This window comes from Oncorhynchus kisutch, linkage group LG30, assembly GCF_002021735.2.
Source record: "Oncorhynchus kisutch isolate 150728-3 linkage group LG30, Okis_V2, whole genome shotgun sequence".
Lineage (NCBI taxonomy): Eukaryota > Metazoa > Chordata > Actinopteri > Salmoniformes > Salmonidae > Oncorhynchus > Oncorhynchus kisutch.
This window is the reverse complement of record NC_034203.2, coordinates 19,036,114-19,062,601: the sequence shown is the minus strand read 5'-3', so window position 1 is coordinate 19,062,601 and position 26,488 is coordinate 19,036,114. Positions and strand designations below refer to the sequence as shown.

At 32.6% G+C, this 26,488-nt stretch overlaps 1 gene segment (V, D, J or C); it reads left to right on the top strand.

The window, feature by feature from the left end:
- The first annotated feature begins 1,523 nt into the window (after positions 1 to 1,523).
- The window catches only part of LOC109874561 (T-cell receptor alpha chain C region-like), a 42,650-nt gene continuing 17,685 nt past the window's right edge, over positions 1,524 to 26,488 (top strand). Inside the window, 1 exon segment of the C gene segment in view lies at positions 1,524 to 1,581. Within this exon segment, the coding sequence occupies positions 1,566 to 1,581 (16 nt within the window).

Below are 26,488 nucleotides of genomic sequence, written 5' to 3'. Positions count from 1 at the left end.
GATATTAAGGTTTCATCATGGCATTATGAAATAAGTATGTGTGTTGTAGCTTCATGATGATCGTAGGCTTAGATGATAAAAGTATGTAAATTGATACAGAGGAATGTAGCAAAATGCATAATAATATGAGTTCATATTTAAAGATCTTCATTTTTCAATTAATATTTAGCATTTTATCTATGAAAAGCTGATTTGGAAATGGTCATTTTTTAGTGCAGAGTAATTGCCATGGTCTGTATCTCAGTGTGAATGCCCAGGTGGGAGGAAAGCTTATTTTTGGGAGTGGAACAAAAATGATTGTGGAAACACGTAAGTTTAATATATTTATTGCTTAAATACTGAATGAAATGCATTTTGAACAGCAGAAATATGGTATTATTTGGATTTAACCCCAAAAACTCAGAGTTAATATATTCTTAAAAAGTTTACAGAACATTCTCTGTTCATACAATGTTTTTTTTATTTGAGTTACTTAAAATAGTGACTTAAAAATGTCTACTCAGGAAGTCAGGGCAAATCAGATTTTTAGTGAGCAAGAATACACTGTGAGACAAAATTACTTTTGCACGTGGGACTCAACTGTTTGTCGAGAAAGGTGAGATTATTTCAAGTATAACATCACTGGGATTTGTCTTTAACAACTACCGTAATTAAATACATAGTTTAGCTACTGTTACCTGATTTGTGTATCTCACTAACTACAGTGTTGCCATTGTGTGGATAAAGGGCAGAACATCTATTCAAATAACAACCTAAAGTTTGCTTGAGTGATTTCAAGATATATCTGAGAATGAGTTAAAAATGCATTGTCTCGTCTGAAGACTTACAGTATTATATAAGTGCACAACAAACTGCTGTAATAGTACTGCAGTTTAATGCTGTGTGACTAACTTGTGTTTGGTAGGGGAACCAAACCTTTCATAAATACTGGTAGGTGATGAATCCATCATCATAATGTAAACTTATTTTTATATTTTTAGCATTGATTTAATACAGAATCAGTTTGGACAGGTTCAGATTGTAACTTTCAACTGTTTTATGCTGAGATGAGGTGACCTATGCATTTGGAGTTTTTATACTGGTGTGTCAGGCTGTGTGAATGATGCCGGTACAAAGATCATTTTTGGGAGAGGCACAAGGCTACTAGTATTAAGTGGTAAGTACAGTTTGCTTTAGAAAGAAGGTCAAACTGCCTTTTTGAATAATATTATGCAGTCCTTGTTCAGTATTTTCATGGTTTTGCATGTCTATAGGCACGTAAGAATGGAAAAGAGGCTTTCATATGGTGTTGCTCAGAGGTTTGTGTGGAGTTCTACATAGATATAAGGACAGATATTAAGGTTTCATCATGGCATTATGAAATAAGTTTGTGTGTGGTAACTTCATTGGGCTTAGCTGATAAAGAATGCCAATTCATACAGTAGAATGTAGCAAAAAGCATTATAATATTACTGAAAAGCTGATTTGGAAATGGTCCATTTTTAGTACAGAGTAATTGCCATGGTCTGTATCTCAGTGTGAATTCCCAGGGGGGAGTAAAACTTATTTTTGGGAGTGGAACAAAAATGATTGTGGAGACACGTAAGTTTAATATATTTCTCGCTAAAATACTGAATTAAATGTATTCCCAACGGTAAAATATATGGTATTATTTGGATTTAACCCCAAAAACTCAGTTAGTTAATGTTCTCTTAAAAAGTTAACAAAACTCTGTGTTCCTATGTTTTACTTTTTTGGATGTTGTTTCCATTGGGTAACCAGAACTTAATAGTGAGAAGTTACTTAAAATAGTGACTTAAAATGTCTAGTCAGGAAGTCTGGGGAAATCAGGTTTTTAGTGAGCAAGAATACACTGTGTGACAAGAACAAGTGACAAAATTACTTTTGCACGTGGGACTCAACTGTTTGTCGAGAAAGGTGAGATTATTTAAAGTATAACGTCACTGGGACTTTTCCTTAACAACTACCGTAATTAAATACATAGTGAGATACACAAATCAGGTAACAGTAGCCTAAACTAACTACAGTGTTGGCTTTGTGTGGATAAAGGGCAGAACATCTATTCAAAAAACAACCTAAAGTTTGTTTGTTGAGTGATTTCAAGATATATCTGAGAATGAGATAAAAATGCATTGTCTCGTCTGAAGACTTACAATATTATATAAGTGCACAACAAACTGCTGTAATTGTACTGCAGTTTAATGCTGTGTGACTACTGGGGCAGCAGGAAAACTTGTGTTTGGTAGTGGAGCCAAACTTTTCATAAATACTGGTAGGTGATGTATCCATGATTCAACTTATTTTTATATATTTTTGTACTGATTTTATACTGAATCAGTTTGGACAGGTTCAGATTGTATTTTTTAACTGTTTTCTGCTGAGATGAGGTGACCTGTGCATTGGGAGTTTATATACTGGTGTGTCAGGCTGTGTGAATGATGGCAGTACAAAGATAATTTTTGGGAGAGGAACAAGGCTACTAGTACTAAGCAGTAAGTACAGTTTGCTTTAGAAAGAAAGTCAAAGTGCTTTTTTGAGTAAAATGTTCAGGATTTTCATGGTTTTGCATGTCTATAAGCATGTGAAAAAAAGAAGCTTTGATATGGTGTTGCTCAGAGGTTTGTGTGAAGTTCTATGCAGGAATAAGGACAGAAATGAAGGTTTAATTATGGCATTATGAAATAAGTGTGTGTGGTGTAGCTTCATGATGACTGTAGGCTTACATGATCAAGTATGCTAATTGATACAGAGTAATGTGACAAAATGCATTACAATATTGGTGGTACGAGTAGATTATTTACCATTTACTGTAATTTACCTTGTTAGAATGATTACATATTGGCAATTGGTCTACCCTCTAACACACTTACATGTTAGAGTATTTGGTAAGGTGTGTAGCTCAGTGTGACTGCCCAGGGGGGATACAAGCTTATTTTTGGAAGTGGAACTAAAGTGATTGTAGAGACACGTAAGTAAAATCTGTAATTCACTGTAAATATACTGTACATGAAGTAGAGGGAGTTAATATAAAAAAACATCACACTATTTTAAAGCACTATTCCATTATTTTGTCTTGTTCGAATTTGGCATCTGGTTTTTAGCTGGTAACAAAATACTGTGTGACAAGAGGGAATAGTGACAGGCTTATCTTTGGAAACGGAACCCAACTGTTAGTTGAATCTGGTTAGTAAAACAAAATACTGTGCATTTTTATAACGTCCTAATAAGTTGTTGATGAGAAATAAGGACATTTAGAAAATGAAAAGAAGACCATCTAGTAAAGCATGTTGTAAATGTATTGCAATCTACCACTGTGTGTCTAACTCTGGAGGGAAGCTTACATTTGGAACAGGAACAAAGCTAATAATTGAGACAAGTAAGAACCTATATTCATTAATTGATTTTTTTGATATCTTTAAATGTCCGTTGGATTTTAAACTAGAAACAAATATCTCCCTATAATGAGTTTATAACTGAATCAAAAAGTCTTCTTGGTAAGGGGTTATGCCTGTATTCATTCCAATCATTTGATGAATTGATATACAGAGCATCAATTGAATTGTTTATTTTGTTCAAAGTGGGTGCTGTAACTACTGAGCTCTGGTGTCAACCCCAGCAATTCAGATTTTAGGGGTGCAGTTGAGCTATTTGTAATCAATTGTAAGGAATTGACCTACAACAGGCTAAAATAAACTTAAAATATCGCTATTAGTGAATATCATGAAATCAATATTATTTGTTATATTCTTCATTCAATCTCAATTTCTTGAATACAAACTATGAGCAGCTTTTCAGCGTAGACAGTGTACAGTTTATGTTGTGTGGATTCATGTTGTGTGACAACTGGAGGTGGTTTTGGCAAATTTATCTTTGGGACAGGCACCAGATTACTTATTGAATCCAGTAAGTTCATACATTTTCCCCCTTCACTCAGTCATCAGTAATAAAATGCATTTAATATTTGAAAATTGTAGTGAAATATTAGTTTATACTAGGCCTATATAAAAGAGGCTGAAATAGATTTGAATATACTGAAAGACAGAGGTAGCTATTGCAAAGATCAATAAGCAACGATCAATAAGCAAAATCCCTTCCCAACTGGCACACATGAAATAGATTCAATTGAATTTTTATGAAAGCAAATTGTGCCCGGGATATTTTTCAAAACAAAATAACTACCCCAAAAACATAGATTATGTCAAAATATGCTTCAATATGTTGTGCTTCAATTAGAATCAGATAGTCAGTCAATCAAAACGGTGTGTTTAAAAATCACTCCATGATTAATTGCTATGGTATATACCACTGTGTGTCATATGGGAATAAATTCATACTTGGTCAAGGAACAAAGCTGATCATTCACTCAAGTAAGTGAAAATTCATTAATAATATGACATTAATCATTGTGTCATTTAAGAATACAATAACATAAGCAAAATACAAAAACTAACCATATAACAGTGTATTCACTGTATGTGAATATTGATTATGATGCGTTAGAAGCTCTGCTGTTGGGGGTCTGCTGTTTTTGTTAAGCCTTTAGTTAGTGTGTGAATACTGGAACACAAAAGCTGATCTTTGGAAGTGGAACAACAGTTTTTGTGCAATCAAGTAAGATTTAAAACAGATATTAATACTGTAGCTCATATTTATACCAATCCTTCACCTTAAAATGATGTTCCAGTCTGACCACATATATGTGTTGTAAAATGATAGTATTACTCCCAAAGAATTCTAAAAGCAATATCTTACATTTTCCCTTGAGATAGTTATAGAAATAAGCTTCCCAAATGTTCTCCAAAGAGGACCTCTACAAGTGGCATTGATCATTATCCTGATGAAATACTGTAGAATATGGTTTAATAGATATGTTACGTCATTGAAATAAGATCACAGATCCACAATTCAGATAAAGACAAAATAATCACATTTTTTAAAACTATTTTCAAGGTATTATTTCAGTGAATCGTCCACTTATTAGAAGACATTCTAGGTTTATGCTATGTGGGTTCATGATGTGTGACTAGTGGAGCCTACAAAATCATATTTGGGACAGGCACAAAAGTAATAGTTAACTCAAGTAAGTTCATTTTCAATATTGTGCTAAAGATTATTTGGACAATTCACACCATGAGGTAATTAATTGAAATGCAAAACAGACATTTAGACCTTAAAAGTTATCCAAAAAGTGCCAAATTAGTCTTTAAGTTGTCTTTCTGTTGAGTGTTTCACACAGTTACAATTGACTATATACAAGGTATTGTTTCAGTGACAAACAAATCAATTCAATAGCAGATGAGAACAATATTTTGCTAAGTGGTTTATGTAATGTGGGTTCTTGTTGTGTGAATACGGGTGGATTCAAAATCATCTTTGGGACAGGCACAAAATTAATAGTGAACTCAAGTAAGTGATATATTTTTTTATCAGTCCATAGTTTTGTGAACTAATGCATAACAAGTTAGTGTATGCAAACTGATAGAATTATTCAACCAAAATGTAAAGACCATTTGTGTCCGAAGTTGTGACCATGAGTAATTGCTAAGGAATATAACACTGTGTGACAAGCACCAACAAGGTCATATTCGGTCAAGGAATAAAGCTGACTATTAACTCACGTAAGTGCAAATCAAATTAAAGGACTGGATTAATCATGGTTGTGCAACCTTTCACATTATAAAAACAATATAATGTTAGTATTTATTAGTGGTATTTGGAAGTAGAACAACAGTGTTACGGATAACCAGATTCTCAACTTCAGAAAGACAAAATAATCAGGCAAAATCATTATTGGGGGGAAAAAAATCTAAACTGTGTAAGAGTTTCTGTGTATTTTCCAGTGAATGCTCTTAGCCTTAGAAAAAGAACTTGTAGTTTGCTAAAAGGTTTATGTAATGTGGGTTCATGTTGTGTGACTACTGGTGGAGTCAACAAGATCATCTTTGGGAAAGGCACAAAATTAAAAGTTGATTCAAGTAAGTTCATTAAATTAATCACATTAGTGACTAAATCCTTAAAGTGGCCTATTTACATAGATTTACACATGCAGACACCAATTACAGTACAGTAACATGTTACATAGTACTACAGATTTTATACCTGTTCGTTTTTTGTGCTAATTATTATTGTGCTATTTGTTTTTATTCCAACTATCAGTAGTCAGTCAGAGTTGGGGGCTGATTACACTTCATTCCAGTCAATTCAGGTGGTAAAATAAAATGTCAGATCAATAATTTAAAAATCATATTTGAAAATAAATATCCCTTTTAATTTATTGAATTGTAATTTACATTAATTTCCTTAATTGACTGAATTGACCTCATTCTTGTAAGCAAACCCCCTGTACAGTTTATGTCATATGGATTCATACTGTGTGACTACTGGAGGTGGTAACAAGATTGTCTTTGGGACAGGCACAAGATTAATAATTGAATCCAGTAAGTGAATTCTTTTTGGTGTCATTGTGCCAATAATCACTGTCTAAAAGTTGTACAAGATTCAACAGATTTAACACAAGTTAGGATAAATACCTGGCTATTGCATCATCGAGGTTAATAAAACATTTAAAAATCCATAATGTTGTAAACTAATGTAAAACAAGTCCATGTATGTAAACTGAGAGATTTAATCAACCAAAATCTAAAGACCATTTGTGTCCAAAGTTGTGTTGTGTCCATGAGTAATTGCTAAGATGTCTAACACTGTGTGACAAATGCGAACAAACTCATATTCGGTCAAGGAATAAAGTTGACTATTGACTCACGTAAGTGCAAATGCAATTTAGTAAAATATTGGATTAATCATGGCAACCTTTCACATCATTAAAACTATTTTATATGAATATTTATTAGTGATATTTGGAAGTAGAACAACACTGTTACGGATAACCAGATTCTCAACTTCAGATAAAGACAAAATAATCACCCAAATAGTATTTGAATGTAACAAAAGCACTCTAGTTCCAGCTTGGTTTAGTTATATATTGTTGCAGCTCACTAAGATCTGTCTTGTTATTGTGTAAGAAAAGGTCCTTCATAGATATTGTTCAAGGCAGATGCATTGTGTGACTCTGTCAAGCAGTAAAGTTATCTTTGGAACAGGGACCAAACTAGTTATTGAAACCAGTAAGTATTACACCATTTGTCTAGTTCCCCAAACATGCAGAAAATAAGTAGTCCAATTAACCAAGTCATTGTTTAATCTGAAAACAACATCATATGAGTGATTAGTAACATTAAGGCTCATATTATGAAGTAGTTACTGGGAAATACTGTGATTACAAGTCAGATGTTAAGTTTAAGGAGCTGTAAATCAAAGTACTTTTGCTTTATAGTTTATGTGCTGTTGGTTCATGTTGTGTGACTACTGGAGGTGGCACTGGTAAAATGATCTTTGGGACAGGCACACAATTAATAGTTGACTCAAGTAAGTTCATTTTTAAAATCGTTTTAATATTGGGGAAAACAATTCAAATTCATGAAAAAGATGAGTCTGAGTTGATATACCATAAAATAGCCTACTCTATGGTATCGCATCCACATAGCATATTGATTGAATGTCCAATATTACTCATATACTGTAATTGGAACAAAAGTTACTTGTATTTCTAGATTTGTTTTTAAAATGACATATTGGTGAAGCTGACTAAGATCTGGGCTGTTGCTGTGTCCGAGTCCGAAAATTTGGATCAGTGACCAAACTGACTATTAAACCAGTTACATTGAGAATAGCTTTTGACCACAAAACATGTAGAAAGAAAATAGTTTGTGTCTTATCCCTTTGGTCCAACAAGCCAGATCATTGTTTAATCGTATTGATATTGTTGCATAGTTTCTCATATAATGAGTCAGTTTATGGTAAATAATGTGATTACACAGAAACAGACAAACAATGTTGGCAATAAAGATGAATAATTGATATCATATCCATATCTTAAAAGAGACATTTTCAAAGTGATCCAAATGTGTATGAAATCAAAAAGAAATCCAAGTCCATCGTACTTATGTTAAACTGATCCGCACAGTATTTGTCCTAATGTTTTCAGTCTGATTCACAGTGAAATAATTTCCCACTATTTAGAAGATGAATTAGTCTTATGCTAAATGTATTGTGAGTTCATGTTGTGTGACTAGTGGTGGATTCAACCAAATCATCTTTGGAACAGGCACAAAACTCATAGTTGATTCGAGTAAGTTTGTATTTCAATTATTATTTTTCTGGGGGGGGGGGCAAAAAATCTAAACTGTGTAAGAGTTTCAGTGTATTTTCCAGTTAAATGCTCTTAGCCTTAGAAGATGAACTAGTCTCTTGTTAAAGGTTTATGTAATGTGGGTTCATGTTGTGTGACTACTAGTGGAGTCAACAAAATCATCTTTGGGAAAGGCACAAAATTAATAATTGACTCAAGTAAGTTCATTAAATTAATCACATTAAACCTTAAAAGGCTTAAGTGGTCTATTTACATTGTACTACAGGTGTTATACCTGTTGGTTTTTTGTGCTAATTGATCGTGTGCTATGATGTTTTTATTCCAACTACGAGTAGTTAAAGTCAGAGTTGGGGGCCGATTTCATTATAGTCAATTCAGGAAGTAAAACTACATTTCAGATCAAGAGTTCAAAAATCATACTTTTATGATTTAAATTATTAAATGGTCATTTACTGTCATTTCCTGAATTGAATGAATTGACCCAATTCTTGTAAGCATAAACCCTGTACAGTTTATGTCATGTGGAATCATGCTGTGTGACTACTGGAGTTGGTGACAAGATTATCTTTGGGACAGGCACAAGATTAATAATTCAATCCAGTAAGTTAATACGTTTTTTTTGTGCATTGTGCCAATAATCACAGTCTGAATGTTAGACTAGATTCAATAGATTTAACAGAATATTTTAACTTCTTCTCTATTGAATGATTACTTAGATTTTTTTTAGTGAGTTTGTAGTCTTGAAAACTAAAGTAAAAAAAGTTCATGCATACAAACTGATAGATTTAGTCAACCAAAATGTAAAGACCATTTATGTACATGAGTAATTGTTAAGGTGTCAAGCACTGTGTGACAAGTGGGAGCAAAGTCATATTCGGTCAAGGAACAAAGCTGACCATTGACACACGTAAGTGCAAATGCAATGTAAAAGATTGGATTAATCATGGTTGTGCAATTTAACAAGTGTGTAACCCTTCACATTATGAAAATGATATTATATGAACAGGTATTAGTGATATTTGGAAGTAGAACAACAGTGTTTACAGATTCTCAACGTATCTATTGATGCAGCTCACTAAGATCTGTCTTGTTATTGTGTAAGAAAAGGTCCTTCATAGATATTGTTCAAGGCAGAAGCATTGTCTGAGTTAAACAAGCAGAAAGGTAATCTTTGGAACAGGGACCAAACTAGTTATTGAAACCAGTAAGTATTACATCAATAGCTCCCCAAACATGCAGAAAAATAGTATTTAGTGACATTGCCATGTCTCTTTGGTACAACAAAGAAAGTCATTGTCTCATCTTACTGATATGGTAACAGAGGCTCACAACAAGAAGTACTTACTGGAATGAAGAATATTACAAAAAATCTGACTTAAAGAATCCAGAGATCAAAGTAGTTTATGTAATGTAGGTTCGTGTTGTGTGACTACTGGTGGACTCAATAAAATCGTCTTTGGGACAGGCACAAAATTAATCGTTGACTCAAGTAAGTTCGTTTTTTATATCAATTTAATGTTGAGGTAAAAAATAATCTAAACTGTGTACAAGTTCAGTATATTTGTCAGTGTAGTATTTTCACCATTATTAACATTTGAACTAGAGTAGTCTTTTGTCAAAAGGTTTATGTAATGTGGGTTCTAGTTGTGTGACTACTGATGGCCGAAAAATCATCTTTGGATCAGGCACAAAATTAATAGTTGACTCAAGTAAGTTCATTAAATTCATTATTCATGTAATGTAAGGGGAATGGGTCAAAGTTGAGTGTCAACTCAAATATATTAACTTTACTGCACATACATTGTCAATTATTTTAGGATCGCTGTCAATTTATAATATTTGTAAATATTACTGGGATATAATGTACAAATAAATGTTGAGTTGAAGGATCCATAAATCAAGGTACTTTTGCTTCATAGTTTATGTGCTGTTGGTTCATGTTGTGTGACTACTGGTGGTGGCAACGGTAAAATCATCTTTGGGACAGGCACACAATTAATAGTTGACTCAAGTAAGTCCATTTAATTCAATATTTATGTAATGTTGGTAGAATGGAACAAAGTTTAATGTCAATTTAAGCAAGTGCATAAACAAGATAGTGGTGTTAATCGTCATAAATGTAGTGTGTTTTATGAAACAAATAATATTAAATATTGCTTTAGGTAAGGTTGAGAATTAGTTAACTAGGTTGATCTCGTCAACTCTTGAAAAATACATTTTCTGTAGATCAATCAAAAAAACAATATTTGAATTGTCAATCTTCTAAACTAATATTGGATGTAGATGGAAGAGTGATTCAAAATCAAATTGGTTTAATCCGGAGACTTCATTTTTATATACCTAACATTATTTAAACAATTGAATCTTTATTACAGTATCCATGCTGCCATACAATTACTTTTTGGTTAAGGCACTAGCATTGTGTGACTGACTCTGGACTGAAGAAGGTCATTTTTGGAACAGGAATTGAATTGATCATTGAAACCAGTGAGTAATTCCTGACCTTGGTCGATTCTGTCAATCACAGATGACATAATACTTCAGGCTAATGATTTATGGCAATGTTAAGTGGACTCAATGTGTTTTAAAGGGAAATGATCAACAACCTAAATTAGTTTGATTGAAAAACAGTAGCCTACTTCACAAACATTTTAAAGTAAGATATTTATGAGTGGTCCCAATCCCAGTGTTTCTGTTATGTAAAATGTTACTGTATGAATGTTGGGACACGAAGACTGATCTTTGGCAGTGGAACAACACTGTCAATGCAATCTAGGAAGGAACTAAATTTCACTCACCAAATTTCTGAAAATACTTTTACATTACAGAAATAAATAGTTGAATCTGATCTGATTCTTACAATAAGAATGAAATACTATCACACTTTCTAAATCCTTGTCTGTGACAAGCCCTGGATTTTAAACTTATTACACTAAATTGGTGAAAATGGTTATTGGTCAGGCTTGTTGTATTGTGTGACTGCATCTGGAATCCAGAAAATCCTATTTGGATCTGGAACTAAACTGATAATTGAGACAAGTGAGTGTTTCTAGCTGATTATACACGGGAGACACTGTATACACTTTCTATTATAAAAAATAACACAAGTTATACCCCACTACTATAATATGTTATAATACTGTATATTTACAGTGCAGACACCTAAATAATCAATGTAATCCAACCAAGCCACCATGATTATGTTGTCTCCTTTGTAATACAATTTTGTTTAAATAAGATAGTACCAGTAATTGCTAAGATATGCAACAATGTGTGACTTATGGAGACAACAAAGTTATATTTGGACTTGGCACAAAGATTGTGTTTTTTTCCCAGTAAGTATTCCAAATATATTCCAAGTACATAACATTTTCAAAAAGGATTGCAAAAAAACCTCAAAGTTGCCAGTGTTTTTTGATCGGCCATGTGTGAATGATGGAATATGGAATCTGATCTTTGGAAGTGGAACACTATATATAGAATCTAGTAAGACTATCTTTTACCATTTCCATCAAAATAATATCAATTTGTTTAAAGTCTTGTTTGTTACACAAACATTCAATATGATTTAGATATGTTAATGTAAATGTCCTCATAGACACTAGAAAGCATGCAATCCTCAAATGCAAAACAATCAACTCTCAACATTCCTTGCTTTCTAATGTAATATGATGTACGATGTCTGTTAAGACATTTTTTTCATGCATGAAATGTTTCTAAACAAATTGACAAACAAAATAGTATAGTGATATATTTACCCACTGTCCAAACATATTCATAATAAAACGATGTAGTAACAAATGATATGGAAATGATTCTGTAGATGCATTTATGGATGTTTTAGAAACTATCACACAATTCTAATCTGAAGTAGATTATGAAGCAGGTTATTGTTGAGGTCTAATTCAATGTGTGATTACTAACAACCAGAAAGTCATATTTGGAGCAGGAACTAAATTGGTAATTGAAACAAGTGAGTATTTATATATATATATATATACACACATTAATTTGACAGCAGAAACAAACCTTTATTGGGTTTATTTGTAATGATGCAGTGGGTATTGAACATTTCAAATGATGTGAATGATGGATAGAACTAAATCTACTTTGGGCAGGTTACTAAAGTTATTGTTCAGCCAGGTTGAAATGATATTATCCTAATCAGAAATTAGTGAGAGTATTGACAATCTTGATAAAATATATATGGAAAATAAATCTTATTGTAGGCCTATAATCAAATGGTCAGTCAAATCATGTCAACAGGTAGGGTTCTTGTAATGAGACCATTGGCTGTGTGAATACTGGATATAAGATAACATTTGGAGTTGGAACCCAACTAATTATACAATCAAGTAAGTTCATGAAAATGTATCAAACAATCAATGAACTTTTATTACATTCAATAAATTGATTTACAGATCATTAAATTGTTAATGTTGTTCGAAAGTGGTGCTGTAACTACTGAGCTCTGGTGTCAACCCCAGCATTTTCAGATGTTACAATTCTGGGGGTGCAGTTGAGCTAAAATCTACACTATGTGTACTTCAGCCAGTAAAATAAGTCAAACAAGCTTTGTTACTTCATATAATACAATCAAAGAGAAACATCTATATTTTTACCAGGAGAAAACATGTCAATATGGCATTCTCGATTAAGTAATATTTTTTTGTTATGAATTTGCCTAAAACAGGCTGTAATAGACTCAGAACATAGCTGGTAGTGAATATCATTACATCTATATTAGTTATTATATTCTTCATTCAACCTCAATTTGTTGAATACAAACTATGAGCAGCTTTTCAACATAGACAGTGTACAGTTTATGTTGTGTGGATTCATGTTGTGTGACAACTGGAGGTAGTTATGGCAAGGTTATCTTTGGGACAGGCACCAGATTACTTATTGAATCCAGTAAGTTCATACATTTTTCCCCCTTCACTCAATTATCAGTATCAATTATTATTTAGTGAAATATTAGGTTATTGGAATTAATATATTATGCTAAAGAGTGAGAAATATATTTGAGTATATAATGAAAGACAGAGGTAGCTTTGCAAAAAATCAATAAGTCCACCATCTTCACCATAGTTAGCTGTGGTAGGCTATGGATATATAACAGTGTGTGACTGTGGGACAGAAGTTGGTGTTTGGAAAAGGAATAAAGTAAAACTGTATCAACAGGTAAGCAAAATCCCTTCCCAACTGGCACACATTAAATAGATTCAATTACATTTTTATGATAGTAAATTGTGCCTGGGATATTTTTTTAAACCAATAAACGACCACAAAAACATATATTTTGTCAAAATGTGTTTCAATATGTTGCTTTAATAAGAGTCAGATAGTCAGTCAAAAGTATGTGTTTTAAAGTTCTCCATGAGCAATTGCTAGGGTATCTAACACTGTGTGTAATACGGGAATAAATTCATACTTGGTCAAGGAACAAAGCTGATCATTGACTCAAGTAAGTGAAATACATGTTAAAAGATGAATAATTCTGTAGTTGGATCATTTAATTAAGAATACAATAACATAGAATAATACAATAACAAATCATATAACAGTGTATTCACTGTATGTGAATATTGATTAGAAGCTCTGCTGTTGGGGCTCTGCTGTTTCTGTTAAGCCTTTAGTTAGTGTGTGAATGCTGGAACACAAAAGCTGATCTTTGGAAGTGGAACAACAGTTTTTGTGCAATCAAGTAAGATTTAAAACAGATATTAATACTGTTGCTCATATTTGACTAATCCTTCAATTTAAAATGATATCTCAGTCTGACCTCGTACCTGTATGTGTTGTGAACTGGTATTATTACCCCCAAATAATTCTAATTGCAAAATATTACATTTTCCGTTGTAAGAACGATCTGAATAAGCTTTCCAAATAGTATCCAAAAAGGATCTCTGGAAGTGGCATTGGTTATTATTCTGTGGACATTAATCCATTGATAATTATCTTGATATAATGCTGCAGAATATGGTTTAATAGATATCTTACATCATTAGAAGTAGATAACAGATCTGCAATTCAGATAAAGACAAAATAATCATGCATTGGACTATTTTCAAGGTATTACTTCAGTGAATCGTCCACTTATTAGACGACATTCTAGGTTTATGCTATGTGGGTTCTTGATGTGTGACTGGTGCAGGCAACAAGATCATCTTTGGGACAGGCACAAAAGTAATAGTTAACTCAAGTAAGTTCATTTTCAATAATGTGTTAAATAACTTTAGGACAACTCACACCATGAGGTAGTTTGAATTGAAATGAAATGTTTTAAACAGACATTTATGTTTAAAAAGTGATTTGAAAAAGTGCAAAATGAGTCTTTATAAATCAACTGTATTTCTGTTGAATGATCCACACAGTTTTAATTGATTATATTCAAGGTATTATTTCAGTGAAGAAATTAAGTCTCTAGCAGATGAGAACATTATTTTTGCTAAGCGATTTATGTAATGCACATTCAACATTACTTAGATGGAAAGAAAGTTACTTGTAGTTTTTGCTTTGTATATAAAATGACATGTTGTTGAAGCTGACTAAGATCTGGGCTGTTGCTGTGTCAGGAAAGGTCCTTCATAGTTTTTGTTCAAGTAAAAAAGGAGGCAAATATGAGGCAATAAGGATGGATATACAATTTATTTTAGATCCATATCTTAAAAGAGCAATTTTCAAAGTAACCCAAATGTGTACAATATCTACCAAATATACATGACAAAGACCAGAAGAGTAATAAACAAGAACAACATAAGATATTATATTAAATTCAAGATACAAATAAAATAGGAGTTATACATAGGAATGACACTATTTACACACTTCATATATACACCCAAATAGTATTTGAATGTAACAAAAGCACTGTAGTTCCAGCTTGGTTTAGTTATATATTGTTGCAGCTCACTAAGATCTGTCTTGTTATTGTGTAAGAAAAGGTCCTTCATAGATATTGTTCAAGGCAGATGCATTGTGTGACTCAAGCAAGTGGGAAAGTCATCTTTGGAACAGGGACCAAACTAGTTATTGAAACCAGTAAGTATTACATCAATAATTTGTCTTTAGCGCCCAAAACATGCTGAAAATTAGTAGTTAGTGACATTGCCATGTCCCTTCGGTCCAATACACCAAGTCATTTTGTCATCTTATTGATATGGTAATATAAAGGCTCACAACAAGATGTACCTACTGGGAAATAATGTGATTCCAAATCAAATGTTGAGTTAAAGGATCCATAAATCAAAGTATTTTATAGTTAATGTACTGTGGGTTCATGTTGTGTGACTACTGGTAGCAATGATAAAATCATCTTTGGGAGAGGCACAAAATTAATAGTTGACTCAAGTAAGTTCACTTTTTATATCTATTTCACTTTGAGGGAAAAAATCTAAACTGTGTACAAGTTCAGTATGTTTTTCAGTGTAGTATTTTCACCATTATTAAAATAGGAACTACAGTAGTCTTTTGACTGATGGCTAAAAAAATCATCTTTGGATCAGGCACAACATTTATAGTTGACTCAAGTAAGTTCATTGAATTCAATATTTATGTCATGTAAGGGGAATGGAACAAAGTTGAGTGTGAACTCAAATAAATTCACATTACTGCACATACATTGTCAATTATTTTAGGATCGCTGCCAATTTATAATATTTGTAAATATTACTGGGAAATAATGTACAAATCAAATGTTGAGTTGAAGGATCCATAAATCAAGGTACTTTTGCTTTATAGTTTATGTGCTGTTGGTTCATGTTGTGTGACTACTGGTGGTGGCCAAAGTAAAATCATCTTTGGGACAGGCACACAACTAATAGTTGACTCAAGTAAGTCCATTTTTAATATCGTTTTAATATGGTTTTATATAGTTTCAGTGTGTTTTTCCAGCTAAATTTCACCATTATTAGAGGATGAACTAGTCTTTTGCCAAAAGGTTCATGTAATGTGAGTTCTAGTTGTGTGACTGATGGCCTAAAAATAATGTTTGGATCAGGTACAAAATTAATTGTTGACTCAAGTAAGTCCATTTAATTCAAGTATTTAAGTAATGTTGGGAAAATGGAACAAAGTTTAATGTCAATTTAAGCAAGTGCAGAAATAAGGTAGTGGTGTTAATCGTCATAAATGTAGTGCATGTTATGAATGTCTGACAGTAATTGCAAAAACATAACACAATTAAGAGTGGCGAACATGGTCTCTCTGTGCTCGTTTTTGTTGAGCCTCTTTTTAGTGTGTGAATGATGGAGTGGGAAAGCTCATCTTTGGCAGTGGAACATCACTATCTGTAGAGACAAGTAAGAAACAAAACATATTATATCTTACCTCACGTGGGGTTGAAATGTATTTATTTCCTCAACTCTTGAAAAATACATATACTGTAGATCAATCAGTCAGAGGAGACTGAAGAGTGATTCAATATCTAATTGGTTTAATCAAGTTACATTTTTATATACCTAAGATTCTTGAAACAATTGAAGCATTACTACAGTATGTATGCTGCAAACAAGTCATTTTTGGTTAAGGCCCAAGCATTGTGTGACTGACTCTGGAATAAGGAAGGTCATTTTTGGAACAGGAATTGAATTGATCATTGAAACCAGTGAGTAATTCCTGACCTTGGTTGATTCACAAAAGATTTATGGCAATGTTAAGTGAATTCAATGTGTCTGAAAGAAAAATATCAACAACCCAAATGATTTTGACTTAAAAACAGTATGCTACTTCACAAATATGTTCAGGTTAAACATTGATGAGTGGCCCCAACCCAGTATAGTGAAAAAGGGTTTCTGTTGTGTCATATATTACTGTGTGAATGATGGGACTCAAAGACTGATCTTTGGAAGTGGAACCACACTGTCAATACAATCTAGTAAGGAACCTAATTTCACTCAACATTTACAATTTCTGAATTATCTTTACTTAACAGAAGTCATATTTTTCTTATAACAGCAATCAAATACAACCATGGTTTCCAAATCAATTATCAAATCTAAGATTTAGATTATGTGAAAAGACGTTCATTTTAAACTGATTACACTAAATTGGTGGAAATTGTTATTGGTCACACAATATCATAGTGTGACTCCATCGGGAATCCAGAAAGTCCCACTTGGATCTGGAACTAAACTGTTAATTGAGATACGTTCATTAAAACAATCAGCACTCAATTCCTTGTTTTCTAATGTAATACGATGTCTGTTAAGAAATATTTTCTTGCGTTGAATGTTTCTAAACAAATTGACCAACTAAATAGTATAGTGATACATTTACCCACGGTCCAAACATATTTATAGTAATACATCTAGTGACCATTTATACGGACATTATTCTGTTGATGCATTTATGGATGTTCTATAAGCTATCACACAATTACAACCTGGAGTAGCTTGTGGAGTAGGTTATTGTTGAGTAATAATTCAATGTGTGAATGCTAACAACCAGAAGGTCATATTTGGAGAAGGAAGTAAATTGATAATTGAAACAAGTGAGTATTTAAAAAAGGTACGTATGTAAATGAATTTGACAGCAGCCACAAACCTTTATTTGGTTGATTTGGTATGATGTAGTGGGTATTCAAACGTCCACATTATGTGACTGATGGACGGAACTAAATCTACTTTGGTTTGGGCTCAAAAGTTATTGTTCAGCCAGGTTGAAATGATATTATCTTTATCACAAATTAGTCAAGCATTGAAAGTATTAACAATCTTGACAAAATGTATATGGAAAATAAATCTTATTGTAGGCCTATAATCAAATGGTCAGTCAAATCATGTTAACGGGTAGGGTTCTTGTAATGAGGCCATTGGCTGTGTGAATACTGGATATAAGATAACATTTGGAGTTGGAACCCATCTAATTGTACAAGCAAGTAAGTTGATGAAAATGTACAAAAAAATACTTTATTACATTCAACAAATTGATATACAGAGCTTCAAATTGTCCATTTTGTTCGAAGTGGGTGCTGTAAACCAAAGCATTTTCAGATGCATTTCAATTTTGGGGGTGCAGTTGAGCTAATTATACAGTATGTGTACTTCAGCCAGTAAAATATATCATTCAAGCTTTGTTACTTCATATAATACAATCAAATAGAAAGGTATATTGTTTTGTCATGAGAAAACAATATTTCAATATTGCATTCCTGATTATGTAGTGATTATATTTTTATGAATTTGCCTAAAACAGGCTGTAATAGACTCAGAACATAGCTGGCAGTGAATATCATTACATCTATATTAGTTATTCTATTCTTCATTCAACCTCAATTTGTTGAATACAAACAATGAACAGCTTTTCAACATAGACAATGTACAGTTTATGTTGTGTGGATTCATGTTGTGTGACAACTGGAGTTGGTTCTAGCAAGCTTATCTTTGGGACAGGCACCAGATTACTTATTGAATCCAGTAAGTTCATACATTTTCCCCCGTCTCTCAATTATCAGTGTCAAAATACATTTAATATTCGGTGGATTTAACATGTTAGTGAAATATTAGGTTATTGCAATTAATATATTATGCAAACGAGGGAGAAATGCACTTTTGTATATGCTGAAAGACAGAGGTAGCTTTGCAATGATCAATAAGTCCACCATGAACACCATAGTTAGCTGTGGTAGGCTGTTTCTGTATGGATATATAACAGTGTGTGACTGTGGGACAGAAGTTAGTGTTTGGAAAAGGAATAAAGTTAACTGTATCAACAGGTAAGCTATATTCCTTCCCAACTTGTACACATTAAAAATATTAAATTACATTTTTATGATAGTAAATTGTGCCCGAGATAAAAACATATATTATGTCAAAATGTGTTTCAATATGTTGTGCTTTAATAAGAGTCAGATAGTCAATCAAAAGTATGTGTTTTCTCCATGAGCAATTGCTAGGGTATCTAACACTGTGTGTCATATGGGAATAAATTCATACTTGGTCAAGGAACAAAGCTGATCATTCACTCAAGTAAGTGAAAAAACATTTAAATATTACTCATAGTTGGATCATTTAGTTAAGAATACAATAACATAGAAGAATACAATAACAAACTATATAACAGTGTATTCACTGTATGTGAATGTTGATTAGGATGAGTTAGAAGCTCTGCTGTTGGCGGTCTGCTGTTTCTGTTAAGCCTTTAGTTAGTGTGTGAATGCTGGCGGACAAAAGCTGATCTTTGGAAGTGGAACAACAGTTTTTGTGCAATCAAGTAAGATTTAAAACAGATATTAATACTGTAGCTCATACTTATACCAATCCTTCACCTTAAAATGATGTCTCAGTCTGACCACTTACCTGTATGTGTTGTAAACTGGTATTGTTACTTCTAAAGTATTCTAATTGCATTATCATACATTTTCCCTTGTAAGAATGAGATGAACAAGCCTTCCAAATGTTCTCCAAAGAGGATCTCTAGAAGTGGCATTGGTTATTATTCTATGGAACTTAATCCATTGATAATTATCTTGATAGAATGCTGTAGAATATGGTTTAATAGATATCTTACATCATTAGAAGTAGATAACAGATCCACAAATCAGATAAAGACAAAATAATCATGCATTGGACTATTTTCAAGGTATTACTTCAGTGAATCGTCCACTTATTAGAAGACATTCTAGGTTTATGCTATGTGGGTTCTTGATGTGTGACTAGTGGAGCCAACAAAATCATATTTGGGACAGGCACAAAAGTAATAGTTAACTCAAGTAAGTTCATTTTCAATAATGTGTTAAAGAACTTTAGGACAACTCACACCATGAGGTAGTTTGAATTGAAATGAAATGTTTTAAACAGACATTTATGTTTAAAAAGTGATTTGAAAAAGTGCAAAATTAGTCTTTATAAATCAACAGTATTTCTGTTGAATGATCCACACAGTTTTAATTGATTATATTCAAGGTATTATTTCAGTGAAGAAATTAAGTCTCTAGCAGATGAGAACATTATTTTTGCTAAGCGATTTATGTAATGCACATTCAACATTACTTAGATGGAAAGAAAGCTACTTGTAGTTTTTGCTTTGTATATAAAATGACATATTGTTGAAGCTGACTAAGATCTGGGCTGTTGCTCTGTCAGGAAAGGTCCTTCATAGTTTTTGTTCAAGTCAAAAAGGAGGCAAATATGAGGCAATAAGGATGGATATACAATTTATTTTAGATTCATATCTTAAAAGAGCAATTTTCAAAGTGACCCAAATGTGTACAATATCTACCAAATCCAAATATACATGACAAAGACCAGAACAGTAATAAACAAGAACAAGATAAGATATTATATTCAATAAAAAAAATAAAAAAAATAAGAGTTTTTATATAGGAAAGACACCAAGAGACAACAAAAACACAATTTACAATTTCATATTCTTATATACAGTACAGTTCAAATAGATCTTTAGAAAGATGAGAGGCACTGTGATACAAGATTTGGTGTTACAGTACTTTACTGTAATACCTGTTTTCTGTGCCAATTAACTCTGAGATATTTGTTTTTATTCCAACAAGGATGAATCAAAATCGGAGTTGTGGCTGAATACATTTCATGATAATCAATTCAGGGAAAACAGTTTAGTTTATGTAATGTGAATTCATACTGTGTGACTGTTGGAGGTGGTTCCAAGATTACCTTTGGGACAGGCACAAGATTAATACTCAAATCCAGTAAGTAAATTATTTTCTGTGCATTGTGCCAATATTCACAGTTTAAATGTACTAGATTGAACAGATTTAAGTTAGGATAAATACATGGGTATTGAATGATCGAGGTAAATTAGGGTTTTAATGAGTCTGTAGTGCTCTGCACTAATGTAAAACAAGTGAATCTAAGCAAACTGATAGAATTCGTCAACCAAATACAAGCTGGTTCTTCATGAGTAATTGATAAGTGATCTAACAATGTGTGACAAGTGCGAAAAAAAAACGTATATTCGGTCAAGGAATAAAGGTGACTATTGACTCACGTAAGTGTGCAACATAACATTATAAAAACATAAACAGGACTACTAATGTTGATCATACTGGAATTGGAACAACAGTATTTACGTATAACCAGTTCTTCAACTTCAGATAAAGAAAAAATAATCACCCAAATAGTATTTGAATGTAACAAAAGCACTGTAGTTCCAGCTTGGTTTAGTTATATATTGTTGCAGCTCACTAAGATCTGTCTTGTTATTGTGTAAGAAAAGGTCCTTCATAGATATTGTTCAAGGCAGATGCATTGTGTGACTCAAACAAGTAGCAAAGTCATCTTTGGAACAGGGACCAAACTAATTATTGAAACCAGTAAGTATTACATCAATAATTTGTCTTTAATTTGTCCCTTCGGTCCAATACACTAAGTCATTTTGTCATCTTATTGATATGGTAATATAAAGGCTCACAACAAGATGTACTTACTGGGAAATAATGTGATTCCAAATCAAATGTTGAGTTAAAGGATCCATAAATCAAAGTATTTTATAGTTAATGTACTGTGGGTTCATGTTGTGTGACTACTGGTAGCAATGTTAAACTTATCTTTGGGAGAGGCACACAATTAATAGTTGACTCAAGTAAGTTCATTTTTTATCTTGCTCTAATATTGTTGAAATCAATTACTGTGTACAAGTTTCAGTGTGTTTTTCCGTTGAAGTTGAGCATTATTAGAGGATGAACTAGTCTATTGCCAGAAGGTTCATGTAATGTGAGTTCTAGTCGTGTGACTGCTGCTGGCCTAAAAATGGTCTTTGGATCAGGCTCAACATTGATAGTCAACTCAAGTTCATTAAATAAAACATATACGGAATGTTGGGGAAATGGAACAAAGTTGAAATGTCAACTCAAGTTAATGCACAAACTGCACGTACAAATGCACAAGCTACACATACACATACATTGTCAATCCTTTTTAGGATAGCTACCAATTGATAGTATTTGCAAACATTACTGCATCAGTTATCCATAACACCACAGACTATGTAGTAGCTAGTAATCTACATGAGAAAAACTGCATAGGTTTAATATAGAAACAGAAGCTACTCTGCTGACTTACATTTCTAAGTTATGGTAACTCAGATAATCAATTTGAGTTGAGAAAAACAAAGCAATTTATACTTTCAACATTAAATATACGAAACATGACAGTGATAGTTCTTGCTCAGCCTGTTTTTAGTGTGTGTATGCTGGAGGAGGAAAGTTCATCTTTGGCAGTGGAACATCACTGTTTGTAAAAACAAGTAAGAACCCATGTTGAAATGTCTTTATTTAGGCTTTGATTGATTATACCTACAGTAGGGTTGCAGAAGACAACTAAAGCAGCAATTTATTCTTAGCATTAAATACGCAAATACAAAAGAGTGGACGTTAAAATGATGTCTGAGAAAAATAGTTTTTCTATTCCAACAAGTTCAGTGTAATTTGAAATATATTCTTAATTCACAAATCCTGACAATCCATATTCCTAATCATGTATTTGCTTACTGGTACATATCAAACATTGTGTGACTTTGGAGTCAACAGAGTTGTGTTTGGGCAGGGGACAATGTTGACGGTCAATTCATGCAAGTGCATAAATAAGTTAGTGGTGTGGATCATCATAAATGTATTGCGTTTTAAGAATGGCTTTCATGTTTTCACACAAAAAAATACACTATGAAATAGCAATAACACAATTAAGAGTAGTTGCTACTTGGTAACTCTGGTCTCTGTGATCATTTTTGTTGAGCCTGTTTTTAGTGTGTGAATGATGGAGTGAGAAAGCTCATCTTTGGGAGAGGAACATCACTATCTGTAGAGACAAGTAAGACAAAAAATATGAAATCAATCAAAAGTTATATTTTTGTTGTTGTTGTCCTATTTGCCTCCTTTTTGCCTTGATAAATAATTATGAAGGACCTTCACTGACAGAGCAACAGCCCAGATCTTAGTCAGCTTCAACAACATGTCATTTTATATACAAAGCAAGAACTACAAGTAACTTTCATCTCATCTTATTCATGTTGAACTTTCAATCAATAGGCTATGTTGATGCGATACCAATGAGTAGGCTATTATACACATTGGACATAGGCTGAAGAGTGATTATATATGCAATTGGTTTGATTCAGATATTTCATTTTGATATACTTAACGTTATTACAGTATACAGGCTGCAAACAATGCATTTTTAGTTAAGCCCCAATCATTGTGTGACTGACTCAGGACTGGGGAAGGTCATTTTTGGAGCAGGAATTGAATTGATCATTGAAACCAGTGAGTAATTCCTGACGTTGGTAGATTCTGTCAATCACAGATGACATAATATTTTAGGCTGATGATTTATGGCAATGATAATTGAACTCAATGTGTTGGAAGGGAAAATATCAATAACCCCAAAACAGTATCCCACTTCACAACCATCTTTAAGTTAAATATTTATGAGTGGTCCTAACCCCTTTAGTGAAACAGTGTTTATGTTATGTCATATGTTACTGTGTGAATGATGGGACGGGAAGACTGATCTTTGGAAGGGGAACCACACTGTCAATACAATCTAGTAAGGAACTTAATTTAACTAACTATTTCAATTTTCTGAAATCTTTACTTAGAAGAAGCACATTGTTGAATCTGATACTTACATTTTTTAAAACCTTTATTTAACTAACTGCCTTGGCCAGGAGCAGAACGATAGATTTTTACCTTGTCAGCTCAGGAATTCGATCTTGCAACATTTTGGTTACTAGCCCAACACTCTATGGTTCTATTTGATTCCTATTAGGCTACCTGGGGAAACCTGGGGTGGCATGTAGCCTAATAGGAATCAAATAGAACCATAGATTCTAGATTCTGTGAAAAACTCATTTCAGATTAAAAAACATTTTAATCTGAATTAATAGTTACTAAATTGGTGAAAATTGTTATTGGTCAGGCTTGTTGTATAGTGTGGAACCCAGAAATTCCTATTTTGATCTGGAACTTAACTATTCATTGAGACAAGTGAATGCTTCTAGCTGATTATACACGGATTATGTATAATTATACAGCTGATTATACATTATATACTGTATATACTTTCTATTGTAAAAATAACACAAATTATACCCCACTACTATAATATGTGTTTATACTGTATATTTACAGTGCAGACACCCAAATAATCAATGTAATCCAAGCAAACTGCCATAATTTTGTGTTATAAACTGTAGATCAGTTATATTATCTCCTTTGTAATACATTGTTGTTAAAATGGCAGAATAACTTCTACCAGTCATTTCTAAGAGGTGCAACACTGTGACTTGTGGAGACAAACACATATATTTTGACTTGGCACAAAGATGATATGTACAAAAAAGGAATGCAAAAACTATCTTTCACTTCTTCCAACAAGAGAAAGTCAATACTTTAAAATGCTTGTTTGATACACAATCCGTCAACAGTATTTAGATATGGTTGATGTAAATGTCCCCGTGGGCTCAATTCCTTTGCTTTCTAAAGCAATTCAGTGTTTTCATTAAAAGTTTCAAGAAATGTTCAAACTAAATAGGCCTCTGATCTGATATATTTACCCACTGTCTAAACACTTATAACAATACATTTAGTAACCATTTATATGGAAATGATGCTGCAGATGCATTTATGGATGCTCTTTGAACCATCACACAATTACAACCTGGAGTAGGTTCTTGGTGAGTACTATTTCAATGTGTGAATGATAACAACTGGAAAGTCATATTTGGAGCAGGAACTAAATTGATCATCGAAAAAAGTGAGTTTTTTTTTAAATTAAACATTCATTTGACAGCAGCAACAAACCTTTTGTTTGTTTATTACTTAATGAAACATAAGTATTACAACTTTTTCAATGTGTGAATGATAGATGGGTCAAAATCTACTTTGGGATGGGCTGATTGTAATATACAGTTGTATTATAATTTTAGTTGTTGTATTAGAACTTTTATCATAATTTGGTAAAGCAATGAGCATGTCAACTTGACTAAACAGATATTGAAAATGCATCTTTAATGATGAAATGTCCAATCATGTCATGTTAACAGATTAGGTTTTTGTAATGAGGCCATTGTCTGTGTGAATGCTGGATATAAGATCATATTTGGAGTTGGAACCCAACTAATTGTACAAGCAAGTAAGTTGAAATAAAATGAATTGATGCTAGTACCTTCACTAATTTCATTTGTCGAAAAGGGTTTTCACATGAGCATTTTTTAAAAACGTTTAATTGATTTGTGATAAGTTAAAAGGATACTGAAAAAAGAAAATAAGATACAGGTCAAAACTTTTATCAAGTATAATGACAATATATGATGTACAATTATGTACAATTAATATCTATTATGTACGATTAATAACGTTGAAACTTTAATTGTAGGCGAGAACAAAGCCTTTAAGCCTTTGAGTGTAAACTGAAATATTCAACCCTTGACCGATTAATGAATCAATTAGTGAAGAACCTCATCCAAATATATGCATTTTTGAGAATGGCAGAGCACAGGAGTGCTTTAATGGGAAAAGCTGTTCCATTCACATTGTACAAGAGGGTTTATGTACTGGAGAAAAGTATTGTGTGAATTCTGTAAATGACAAAATAACCTTTGGGAGCGGCACAAAATTGATTATTGATTCAAGTAAGTTAGTTTATTTTACTAGTAATACTTTTATAGTACTTGGTATTTCAAAATTTCAACATTATTTTAATTGTCAATCTTCTAAACAAATATTGGATGCAGACTAAAGATTGATTCAATATCGAATTGGTTTAATATAGTCAAGGAATAAAGCTGATCATTAACTCAAGTAAGTAAAAACACATTTTACATGGTAAGATCAATCATAGTTGAGTCATTTAAGAATACAATAAGAAGAATACAACAACAAATGATACATGATACTGTATGTGAATATTGATTATGATGTGTTAGAAGCTCTGCTGTTGGGGGTCTCCTGTTTTTGTTAAGCCTTTAGTTAGTGTGTGAATACTGGTGGACAAAAGCTGATCTTTGGAAGTGGAACAACAGTTTTTGTGGAATCAAGTAAGATTTAAAAGAATATATTAATACTGTTGCTCATACTTATACCAATCCTTCAATTTAAAATTGTCTCAGTCTGACTACTTACAGTACATATATGTGTTGTAAACTGGTATAATTAAGCCCAAGGAGTTCTAAATGCTATGTCTTACAGCTTCCTAAATGTTCTCCAATGAGGACCTCTGGAAGTGGCATTGATTATTTTTCTGTGAACATTAATCCAAATCAAATCAAATGTTATTGGTCGCATACACATATTTAGCAGATGTT